General features: G+C 32.0%; 2 protein-coding genes and 1 long non-coding RNA gene across 8 annotated transcripts; 2 read left to right on the top strand and 1 right to left on the bottom strand.

The window, feature by feature from the left end:
* Positions 1 to 2602: 2602 nt before the first annotated feature.
* LOC9329686 (F-box protein At1g30790) lies at positions 2603 to 4408 on the bottom strand. The gene has a single exon (XM_021014092.1). It carries the CDS (start codon positions 4130 to 4132, stop codon positions 2801 to 2803), a length of 1332 nt encoding a protein of 443 aa, XP_020869751.1. The 5' UTR covers positions 4133 to 4408; the 3' UTR covers positions 2603 to 2800.
* LOC110225151 lies at positions 4308 to 6083 on the top strand. Of its 6 annotated transcripts, none has more exons than XM_021014095.1 (6): positions 4411 to 4497; positions 4600 to 4870; positions 4968 to 5010; positions 5253 to 5317; positions 5406 to 5467; positions 5689 to 6083. In XM_021014095.1, the coding sequence occupies exons 2-6, from the start codon at positions 4854 to 4856 to the stop codon at positions 5874 to 5876; spliced, it is 375 nt and encodes a 124-aa protein (XP_020869754.1). In that variant the 5' UTR covers positions 4411 to 4497; positions 4600 to 4853; the 3' UTR covers positions 5877 to 6083. The 6 variants fall into 6 exon arrangements, with proteins under 6 accessions (XP_020869753.1, XP_020869752.1, XP_020869754.1 ...); XM_021014097.1 differs by having other exon boundaries at positions 4417 to 4497; positions 4760 to 4870; XM_021014096.1 differs by lacking the exon at positions 4411 to 4497 and having other exon boundaries at positions 4559 to 4623; positions 4760 to 4870.
* Positions 6084 to 12026: 5943 nt separating this feature from the next.
* LOC110224679 lies at positions 12027 to 12721 on the top strand. Its single transcript, XR_002329175.1, has 3 exons — positions 12027 to 12104; positions 12177 to 12281; positions 12385 to 12721. It is a non-coding gene; the product is annotated as an uncharacterized LOC110224679 (long non-coding RNA).

Below are 12721 nucleotides of genomic sequence, written 5' to 3' on the forward strand. Positions count from 1 at the left end.
CAAACTTCACAAACTTTTTATAAAAATTAATGAAAACTGATTTGGAGAGACTTTGGATAAGAACAAAACAATCACACAGTTCACGAATCTATATAACCAAGCATACATCAATTACATCAAGCCTAATAAGTCCTAGACAACGTACGAAGTATTCCATTCTTCTTTAGATAATGATACAGATCAAATTGTAATTGATATCAGAAGATATAGCTACATGAATTACAAGGTCTCTAATATCTGAATAAGATGCCGTTATAGCCAAAAAGTAACACTAAAGTACAAGAATAGGCAATCAACTCTTGGGGACAAAGCAGAAATGAAATTGTAATCATCAAAAATTAAGATATCAGGAGAAAACAAAAAGCATAAATGATTTGTGTTTGATTATGCCCAATGATTTCAAATAAACAACAAAATTTATGAGCACGAAACCAATATGGAATTCAGCATCAACAAATAAAAGAGACAATGGATCTATGATTTATAATTATTTGCAGTCAACGAGATCCCAAAGTAAATATACTCTATACAAATCTCTACGATGACTAAAACCAAACCATAGACAGAGCTAATCTAAAGTAACAAGACTATTGAATAAGTCAGATGATATAACGTTAAAACGTTATTTGTATGTAAGTAATCGTATCAATCATCCTTCAAATACGAATTAAACATCGAAAACTAACCTCTTTGATCCCAGATTCTGATGGAGCAACAGCGAGGTTTTTCCATATGGATTGGAATCAGTCCCCAAAAACAAAAGGCGAAGCAAGTTCAGGATGCTAAGTTTCTTCTTTCATATGAGCCAATGGAACTGAGAAAACCCAAAAGATAAGAAACGATGATCTAAGATCCAAAGATGTACTAGTGTAACCATAATTGAATTCAGGGGATCAACAACAACAACATTTGAAGTAAACATCAAAATCAGAATATTACATATAAAACGAGAAAGCTTCAGAAAACACACAAGTAAGGCCAAAAAGAACAAAATTAACAAATAAACAGAACCAAACAATGAATGACAATGAGACATAGTAGAGAAACAGAGATCTTTTGGAAAAACCTCTTCCTCAATTAAAATCAAGAGTTTGTAGAGGACGAAGAGCTGACTTTTACATCGAAACAAGAAGATACCACACCAAGAGACTGTTACCTATAGAACAAAATACTGTCACACCATGGCTGCTTCGTTCAGGGAACTTTATACTCACTAACAACATTAAGCACAGGCACGAGGAAATTATTCTTATCTACACCGAAAGAGAACTGGCCAAGAGAATCGATAAAAGAGGCGGATTCAATATAACCTACAATTCTACAATTGTAAGAATCTCTGTTTAAACTTTAAACAGGAGAAGCAAGAACGGAAACATAAATAATAATCCAATCTTGTTTATCTTTTTGTAACCTGTAGTTTACCCTAATTCGGTAATGCAAATATCAGCAGGACCCTCCTCACCGTCAACAGGACTAACCGCAACTCTCTGGATCCACTCTTGAATTGCAATAGTGACATGAGGAACAACCTAAATCATTACAACCAAAAAGCTTAAGAGAGTTGAAAGAAACCAGCACCAGAACACAAATGAGAAAGAGAAACGTGGAAAACTTGTTTATAACCTGCACAGTCTTCCCCAAAGTTCTTCTTTCCTCTCTTTAGCAGTAACATGCTGTGACAAAGACAAAAAAAATTAAAGAAGAAGAAGGTCAGAACATGAAAATCATTCAAAAGTTCTTATCTTAAGATTTAAAGTTGAAGTCATTTTAGATTAACATAGGAGTTAAGAAGTCTTATTTATTTTACCTCACCAACATCGTCCAAGCGATACACTTCTCTGTCCTCGAATGGGTATTCATATAAGGATATATGGTTGTCGTAAGCAAACATCATTGACTCAACCAGAGAGATAGGAGAAATGGTAGTAAGACAAGTTCTCCATTTGGAACTCAGGTATTGAAAGCTGCAGAGACACAAGTTAGACAACATCAACAAGAAAACAGAGCCAATCAATGGAGAAACAGAGATCTTTCGGACAAACCTCTTCCTTAAGATCAAGAATTTATAGTCGAAAGGACGACGAGCTGTCTAAGGGTAACAGTTAATGCATTGTACAGTGTGTCCCTATTAGAGAGGAGAGGAAGTGATGAAGAGCGAGATGCCTAGAAAGTTCAAGGATCAGCTTCAGCCAGAGATCTATATCTTCTCAGTATCAGAATAACCTTGGAAAGAAGTTGTGAAGGGGAATCTGCAAGCTTAATATACAATCACTTTGTTGGATTAGTTTAGCATAATGTCATATGCAAGACCACCTTCACCTAATCGGTCTTTTCACCGCTTCTCTCCATTGTCTTTTATAATGTATACCTATTGTTTGTTAAGAATCATTACCATTGTTTGCCAAAAAATTCCACAAACGCGTAATCTACATAGCAGCAAACGACATCCACAAAATACAGTTTAATGAAATCTTATGCATACACTACTAACACACAGCAAGTACGCAGTTAAATATTCTCTGAACTATAATCACTTTGGGAAGCCAAAAGTATGGTATGGAATTCCTTTGCTTTTGAAATTTTTTAACTTTCTAAAAATATAGAAAAGAAAACAAAAACACTGAAGATATGAGTATCACTAAAAATACACACGTCAGCAAATGCAAACCATCAGTCCTAACATAACCTAGTTTGCTTAGTGCTAAAAAGCCAACGCTTAAATATTAATTAAAAGAACAGGGAAAAAGCAAAGTTGGTCAAGCTCTTACATTAGGATCCTTCAAGACATACATAAAACACATTATAAAGAGGCAATACTTTCAACATGTTCGGGTGAGATGTGGACGTAACAGTTCCCAGCAAGTCCATATCGACGCCTAAACTGTTCATCGTCTGCAATTCCTTTGAGCATAACTTTTCTCATGTCTTTTCTTTCTACATTGTAGTAGAAAATGTAGAAGGGTTGAACATCTCGCGACAGAGTTTTTGGGGCAAAAATGATTTCACCAGCTTTGTTGATTCCCGGGGAAGTCATTTTTGTACCCAACCCCAAAGAGAAGGGAAGCTGAAATGTTTGCTTGGACCAATCATGTGTCTTCACATCCTCTAGTATCCATAAATCAAAACTATGGAAATCAGCATAAGGGTGTCTTACAATGGAAGCAAACTTCCCTTTGTATTCTATCAAAATTGAATCACCCTCCAAGCAAACAACATCCATAGGCGCTTTGATAAAACTTAGCCTCTCATATCTAACATCAAAACACACAATCACCGGATCAATTCTACTTCTTGGGGTCCACGCACCAAAATACACGAAACCATTGATGCATAGTTTTCTGGTTGCAGTATAGTAAACCGGGGTGGTAACCTTTTTGACTATCCATGAAGATTCTCCTCCTCCAAGTGTTAAAACCTCGTGCACTAGAAAATCAGGTTCCTGGTAAGAATAAGGGGACACCTGGGTCAATGCTTTGAATTGACCATCAACAGGATCGTATCCGAAGGATGTGTGTGCTCCGCTACAGGGTAACATAGTGACTTTCCCTGTGCAAGGGTTACAGACAAGGAACGGACCACTCCTAGTAGACCCGATTAAGCCATGGACAGAAGCACAGGTGGAGAAGCAAATGACGGTCACGGAAGGTATTGTCATATCGAGATTGGTTACCAAAGAAGAAGAAGATTCATGTCCCTCGTATGAAGACGAGAAGATGAACAAACGCTTGTCCTCCCTCTTGGCTGATTCACCATTACTGAAAGCGATTATAAACCGATCCGATCGCATAGTGGAGGACAGAGCGTAGTAGGAATCGATGAATCTTTGGCTTCGGATGATGGAAGACCACGTCTTGGACACACATTGGAACTTGATAAGAGACTTTGCCGGCAATCTAGTCAGTATCTCAACCTCCAAATCAAGAGGGATCGAATCTACCTTACTTGGGCTTGTGTCTTTCTCATCGTACTTGTTAATATCTCTCTCCTCGCGGCAAAGATGTTTCTTTTGGGGGGTCTTGTTCAGAAACTTGGCAGTCGCTAAAACCATCTTCAGAACAAAAGGTATCGGATCTAACTTACTTGGGATTGAGATGCTGCACAACCTGCCCTTCTTATCGTCCCTGCGTTTCATGGCGGCTCCCGAGGAAACTCTGAATTCGAATCGCGAAGAGGCACAAAGGAAAGGATCTAGGTTTATTCTATATACTCACAAAGGAGAGTTTCCTTTTTCTTTATGCAAGGACTTTCCTTTTTTTTTTTTTATAGAAGAAACCTAAAAACTTGAATGAATCCTCAACAATTCGTACCACATGATGTGGAACACCGATGCAGATACCAGAATTGCAGGTCTGGGGTGGGTCTTCAAGGAAAACAATTGATCCACACCTATGGAATCAATCTTTCATGACATATCAATTTCGATTCAAATTACCTTCAAAGATCGGCGGGCCTACCTATTTGTCGGCTGACTCTTCAAGCCGTTTGTTTGAGTTTGAGGTGAACTTCCCTTATTAATTTTTTTTATTATAATACAAGGGGCCGAGTGAATTTTCTCGTCCTGGTTAATAAGTTTGGGATCTCTTTCTCTGAATCTCCCAGTTTTCTGCGAATTCAATTTCCAAAGTATGGAGCTTTGGATATGATATGCATAAATTTGCAATTCTCCTCTAGCTTCTTATGGAATTTACAAGATTACGTATGTTCGCTTCTTCCTAATTTCCTTTTATCCAGGCGCTTAACCAATTCTCTTACCGTCTAGGTGAGCATCACTTCCTCATACCAATTAAATGCAAGAGAAGGAAAACAAAATTGTGTGGAAATTTCGGATATAATGAAATCAAGCTGTGTGCTTAATGTTGTTGGTGAACTGGTATATATAAAGCAATCTTGAATTTAAGCAGCTATGAAGTGACATCATCTGATTCTATATATATATCAGCTTCATTTGCTTTGTTATGTTCTTTCAGGCATCATCTGACACCGGATATCTTAGCTTGTCAGAGCTCACAGGTTCGTTTTTGCTTGCATTTCCATGTTGACACCTAGAAATTACAGTCTCTTGGTGTATGATCTTCTTCTTCTTATACACAAGTCTCAACCTTTTTCTTCATTTGGCACTTGAAGAGAATGTGAAGGAAAAGCTAGCTTAATCTTGCATTTCCCGCTAAGATGCTGCCTTTTGTCCCTTGTTGTTATGTTATCTACTCTATCGAAACCCCGTTGATTTTACCAGCTTACGGTTCTTGATTCAGCTTGACTATATATATTCACTCTCTATGATGTTCCCAACATTTGGCATATTTCTTTGTTTCGAAAGGTACCTTTTCTCTACTTATTATGTTCCTAGTCACTACACTTTTTACTTGTTAATATACAATCATCAAGACAACAATGCTTTAATGTAGATACTCCTCTAACAGGATCACAAGGCTCACCTGGCAATCTCGAAACTGCTCAATCTTACTAGGTATTATATATCTAGTTTTGTCCTTTGTTTTCTTGGTATGTGGCAAGTTGGATTTATGGTTCACATAAATTGGAAGTGATCTCTGTTTTTTTCTGAAACTGTATTGTTAAAGAACCTTCTCTAGAGGATTGGACTTCCAGATCTGAATTACATGTGCCTGTGGGTCTCACCTCTCAATAATTCCTTCTAACCGAAACCTTAACGTCTCTTTCTTAATGCAGGAAATCATTTTAAGGGGTGCTCAAAACCTATAAGAGGATGGCTAAGGAAGTATACTGGCCTCTCAAGCGGTTTGCGTAGTCGCTCTGCTCCTGCCGATAGACTGTTTGTGTTGTCCTTTGTTGGTTTCCGTTCCGACTTCCCGTATAACAACTTATGCGTAACCTCTCGTGGGATATTGTATGGATAACAAAATGAATTTCCTCGCCTCGGTTCTCAAATCGGTTTAGGCTTTCTTACATAGTTGCTCCTACCGCTTGTCGCAAAAAGCATTGGTTCCATTTTGTGGTATAGAAAAGGAAACCGACAAAGAGATCCGTGAATCCGATATTGCATGTTAATTAATGTAATGTCCATATTGTCTCATATTAATATCAATCACAACCCATCCTACCATATAATCATTAACTGTAAAATTAAATATTATTTTGTTATTTTTTGAAATAACACTTTTATTTAAAAGACATATAGTTCGAGTCAATTTAAAAGTTTGCTTTCAAATAGTTTCTATAATATATAGTTTTTTTAAATTAGTGTGTGTTTTTGGACTAATCTTTTAAAATAATTTATTATTGTATCTTAAAATACTAAATAATTGTATTTTGATTTGTTAATTTTAGGATTTCACCCTAAATAATTGTATAAATTAAGAAAAGATCCGAATAACTTAATTTCGGGTCAGAATAAAAAAAAACGACTTGATTAAACTCGCAATTTGTTCTTCAAAAATATTAATATAGATTACACACATATATTTTTCTTCATCGATTGAGTAATACTCCATATGTTTCACAAAGAGTGTCATTTTAGAGTTTTGCACACAGATTAAGAAAACATTAATTTTTTTGTTTTTTCTAAACAAAAACATCATTAACTATATACCTAAACATAATCTGCCCAATAGTAAAACAATATGCAGAATACTAATAGTCATAAAACATAAAAAAAATCATTAAATTTTGCATTGAAAACCTAAAACGACACTTTTTGTGAAACAAAAATAAAACTTTAAAACGACACTCTTTATGAAACGGAGGGAGTATATGTCTGTTTTAAAAAATTTGAATTATAATATATGTTGAAAAAAAAAAATTTATGAACTATATATATTTTATAATAATTCAAAATAATATAAATATAAGATCAAATAAAAGTGAAATAAGAATCATATATTTATTTTTAAATTAGGTAGAGAAGTTTTAGTAAATTAGCTCAAATTTGTTATATTAGCATTAAATCATCATATTTGATTTCCTTATCTATAAAAATTGTAAAAAATATACCATAAATAAAGAGTTTAGATATAGAAATTAATTGAGAAAATATATCTATAATATATATATATATATATATATATATATTAGATTTTATTAATCAATTTTGTTTTTAAAATTTGCCACAATTTAAGGAAAGATCCGATTGAAGATTTTTGGGTCTAAATCAGAAAAAAAAAACCCGACCCGATTAGAAGAGCAAAAATGTACTTCAAAAATGTTTAGTAGACTAGATGTTAACCCGCGGTACACCGCGGGCCTATATTTTTACTAAATAAAAAAATTAAAATTTTTAAGATAATCTATAGATATATAGTATACCGCATAACGATATTTTATAACTAAAAATCAAAATTTTAAGTTATATTTGTTTTGTTTAGTGTTTAAGATTGTATAATTATAGTTTGATTATTAATTCTAGGATTTTATCCGTAGTATACAATCCCGTATTAATATTGATCCAAATCCCTCCCACCATATAATCTCATCCCGTGAAATTAAACATCATTTTGTAATTTTCTTTTTAATAATAATTTTATTAAAACATTTCCTAAAGTATTATTTGGCTTTTATATGACTAAATATTTATACGAATAAGATACATGTTATTAAATTACTATCCCAAAGTTTAAAACTAAGTAAGTTTTATTAGTGGGATAAAATTTATACTCATTACTTATATAATTTATTATTTAATCTGAATATAATAAAGTTTTCTTTATTATATAATTGTTTGATAATGCTATATAGTGTTATATATGTGTGTTATAAATGTGTTAAAATAAACCAAAAAGACAAAATTTCGAAAGACAAATTAAATTACTCTAATTGTATAAAAAATAGTCAAATAATGTCTCATGCTTTACCTAAGAAAACAGAAAAAAAAAAAAAAAAAAAAACTCGTAAAAAGAAAACTAATTTATGTTAAAGACGTGTAATTATGTATTGGGCCTTAATTAGGCTTCACTTGTCTTTTCTGTATTTTACCCTTTGGACTTTTAATTGAAATATCTATGAAAAAACATAAAATGTTGCATTATAAAATAAAATAAAAATCTCTTTTGAGAACCTTCTCGTCTTCTTCAACCGTTCTTATACGTTTCTGATTTTGGAGTTTTTATGTAATCAAGCTACTTTCACACCCAAGAAATGTAAGCTCAATATGATTATTATTGGTTTGAATACAATAAAAAAGCAAACATGAATTTTGTCAAATCAAGTATAATATATGAAAACAGATGGATGATACCTTGTTCACTGTGTCTATTGCTTTTAGTAAAATGGTGCATTCACTTAATGCACCTTAGGCTAAGCTCTACTAAATAGTCAAACATAAGATCATTAGCCAAAGTGAAAGTGAAAATATAATAAACGTATATAAAACAAAACATATAAATTTTTTGAGTCAGAAATTTTAATAAAGTACTCCAGCAACGGCTTTAGCTGAAGAATCTGCCTATACAAATCAGCAGCTCTACTAAATAGTCACATATAAGGTCGTTAGCAAATTGAAAGAATAATAAACGTACGTATAACACAACCAGAGTTAGTCAAATGAGTAAATGCCTGTTTTTGATACAAATTGGTGTCTCTATGTTGGTCTTCATCTTTTGCAGATATTTTATACTCTTAATGGCTACAGTCACAAATATAAAAAGAGAAAAAGATGTCAAATATACTTCTTTTGTATAGCTTAGATATACACTTTGAAACATAAATAGTTTTTCAACTCACAAAATCTGACATTCCAAATCTGTAAGTGGAAAATCCATATTATATAGAAATTAACTTGTTACCAAAGCATCTAGCATTGAGAGTAGTCGTAACTCATCACCAACATGATCGACCACAAAGAATCTGCACACGAACAAAAAAAAAGTTAATAATATCCAAAGACTCTAGCGATGTATATGAACAAAAGAATTGATGAATATAAAAAAAGAATTGTATCTTTTTCCTCAAATTTCATAAAATGATTGACGTAGAAAATTCAAAATAGATTTATTTCTAAACCTATAAACAAAAATTCAAAGTTTAATCGAATCCAATTTCAAGAAATTAAATCAAACAACACATTAAGATTAGAAATTGGAAAGTTAAAGAATGCAACTGATGTTTTGTGTGTTCAGAAGTAGTAGAAACAATCAAGTATTTATAGAGTTATGATAGGTTAGTAGGGTTTTGTGTTAGAGAATATCCAAAATCTTGATTAGCAAGGCGTTGATATATTCGAAAATCTTTAAATTATCACAAATCTAGAATATGCTACATATATTCCTAACCATTTTAGGATAATATCTTTAAATATCGTTTATCATGAGAAAATTTCCTAAATCTTTTAGGTGGATTGAATACGGAATTAATATAGTTCATTTTATTTAGGCAAGAAATGTGAATTGCAATTATTATATACGGTTAAAATCTGCATATTTATTCAGAGCATTAATATGAAAGATTTTTGCAATTAAAATAGGCTATTTATTAGGAGTATTAATATCAAAGATTTTCCTTTAAATTCATATTCTCGTAATAGTGCATTAATGTTTTACAATCTATTATAGGAATATAATTTTGATAAACCGTTCAAATAAAGAAAGGATCCAAATTTAATTATTTCGAAATATATATAGAGTAATTAGTTTCTTTAAAATCGAGATTTAAGCAATATTTTAGGAACAATAGTTGAGATAAAGTATGTTATAGTAATTAATTTAGATTGTGAAAATATTCGAAATCAATTTAATTTTTGGAATGATAAGCATTTAAGATAATTTCGAATATATATGTATAATTAAAGAATTAATTTTGTTATGGTACTCGAATATATTAGGAATATTCGTATTGTTAGTTTATTTAATTCATAAATTATAACAGATTTAAATGAAGATCTTCTCGAGATTTTTAGGAATATAATCGAGATTTTAGTAAAAAATGTGATCACATTAAATTTTCGAAAGATTTGAAAGATTTGTGTCCAAATTGTTAGAAACAAATTAAGATATATAATTTTTGGTTAGTATCTTTTTTAATATTTTCAAATCTTTAGAATTAAACCCATTGACATTATTTAAAAATTTATTATTTAAAAATTACGTAATATTAAATAAAAAATTAAATAACTAACTATTTTCATTTGATGGTGTAGACAAATTATTATTATTATTTATGTAATTTAATTACAAATAACAAATATTAATTTTTATAACAAAATAAATTATTTTCGTATGAACAATTTTTTCCCAAATAAATATTTTACAAAATATTTATTTTAATCACATATTCTTTCTATATAGAAATAAATAGTTAAATAATTATGGTTAGAAGTAGTTAAGGTAAATAACAAATATGGTTAGTTTAGATATATTATATATATTTCCAATTTAGGTGTTAATTAAGAATTAATGTGGTTTTAAGACAACATTCCTAAAATTCCTTATCCAAGATCCGGATAGAGTTAATCCCGGATAAAACCCGGATCCAAAAGACTTTTTGCAAAAATCCCCTGTAAAAATGTATATGTAGATTTAGGTTATTTTTCTAAGAAATCTTAAAAGATCCGATTTCATAATTTCAGATCAATTTTTTTTTTTTACCCGACCCATTTTCATTTGTACTTCTCTTTTACTAGTATAGAGATTGAGAAGTCTTGTGTTTTTGCTCGGCTCAATTCATATCTTCTTCAGGGCGTAGATAGGAGTTCTTTCCCCGGAATTTTTTGGTGATAGGGGTGATTCTTGCAACAAAACATACATGTGAAAACAAAATCCCTTTCCTCGGAATGCAGATTGCTGACATCGAGCTTTAACAATTAGTTATTTTCTTGCGTGATGCACCCGAAACCAAACACCCACATATCATAATCATGCCCAAGGTTCCTAGATTCTCCTTCTCTTTACTTAAAATGTAGCTTGGACTATCTTCAGTGAGCCAGAGAGTTCAAGGATCAGTTTCAGCCAGAGAATATATTCCCTTCTCAATATCAGAATAACCTTGGAAAGAAGCCTCGAAGAAGAATCTGCATGCTTAAAATGTAATAGGTTTGTCAATTAGATTGGCATTATAAAGATATAAAGATAGATATTGTGGGACGGGTGTTACATTTGGTGTTAGAGCTCAGGCTTTTTCTATCAAGTTCTCCTAATCTTTTTTTTTTTTTCCTTCTTTTTTTTCATTTACATTTGCTTCAATCACCAGTTGTGGCTGAACTTGGTCACATTGGTGAATGGATTGCCTGCGTCTACAAGATCATTTACTTTTTTGTTGCTTTCTTACCGCCCGTAAGAGAATCAACATCTAGTTTAAAGAATCATGGGCGCAAGAATATTCCAAACTTTACCGTGGCAAAGATTATTGAATGTTTCAGTCTTTTGTACCTTTTCAAGTTTTCATCATGAGTGTCTCACATTTGTAGGTTTTTGACAAGACCGTAAAACTTATAAAAGTAGTGGCACCAAGAGAGGTGGCCGCTAAGGGAGAAGACCAGAAGATGGAGTTCGATGGCCATCAGAAGGAATCCAAGCTGGAATTATTTGGTTTCGATTCTCGTGTGAACATTCTTGGTTTGAAGAGATACTTGCGATCTTAATTGTTATTAGCAATTAGAAATGTACATTACAAAGATGAGCTGATATTCTTGTTAATTAGAACCTGGTGTATTGTTTTCCCTACCTACGTATAAAGTTCATGTTTCTATAGTAATTATTAATGTGCGTTTCATGGATTTGTGCTTTGGGAAACACATATTCTCTTAATCGTAAACTAAATCATAACCCGTACTACAATACGTAGTGAATTTCATTTAGTAAAAAAATTATACATCTTTTATATTATAAATCACAAGTCACTTGACCAATAAAATTTTGCCACATAGATTTTGTTTTATATTAAAAAAAAAAAAAAAACTTTTGAAGAATCCACGATTCCCATTTACACAATTTTTTTTAAAAAAAACAGTTTTTCTCTTCAATCCACGATCCCCACTTCTCCTCTATCTCAAAAACACGTTATTTTCTCAACTATAGAACTCTCGAGAGATACACAACAATCCTATAGTTCTTAAATATGATCAAAACAGATATATGGATTTCCAAATCCTTTAGGGCTTTTATTTCTCAGTCAATTCTCATGAATCTCCAAGTAAAAAGGTGGGATTCGGTTCTATTCATTTGAGTGATTTTTTTCATTCTCAACCTTTTCTAATGGATTAATTTCATCAGGAGCCACAAGGCATATGGATTATGGTTAGATATGGCGCACAATGGGTAGGTGGTTCCAGCGAAATCATTAAAGGTTGACATGGTGAAGACAAAGATCTTTCAATGGTACTATATCTATTGCTCTTCGGATCAATTTATGTCTTTTGTATTTCACTATCTTAACTTATCCTCTATTAAATGTCCCCCTTTGCATCTCTTTTTGTTATAGTGGAGGTTCAACAAAGCAACAATCAATAAGAAGGTGCAGATAAATTATTCTACCATGATATAATGTGATCGCTCTTCAAAGAGAAATATTGTAATATTATCATTCTATGCTTGGATCGTGACAAAGATGAAACTTGAAGATTAAGAACAACGAATACTTATCTTTGAAGAGAGGAAGAAGAGTTTCTTTCAGTTAATAATAGTTACTACTTCTCTCTTCAAGCTTCAAGAAGAGTTTCTACAACCGAGGGAGAGATAATCGAGTGATAATTAAGAATAAGTTACGTGATGAGGAGAAAATGTTGAGTTAATGAAATATGTGCAAAAGCAAGTTATCA

This window comes from Arabidopsis lyrata (assembly GCF_000004255.2).
Source record: "Arabidopsis lyrata subsp. lyrata unplaced genomic scaffold ARALYscaffold_1, whole genome shotgun sequence".
NCBI lineage: Eukaryota > Viridiplantae > Streptophyta > Magnoliopsida > Brassicales > Brassicaceae > Arabidopsis > Arabidopsis lyrata.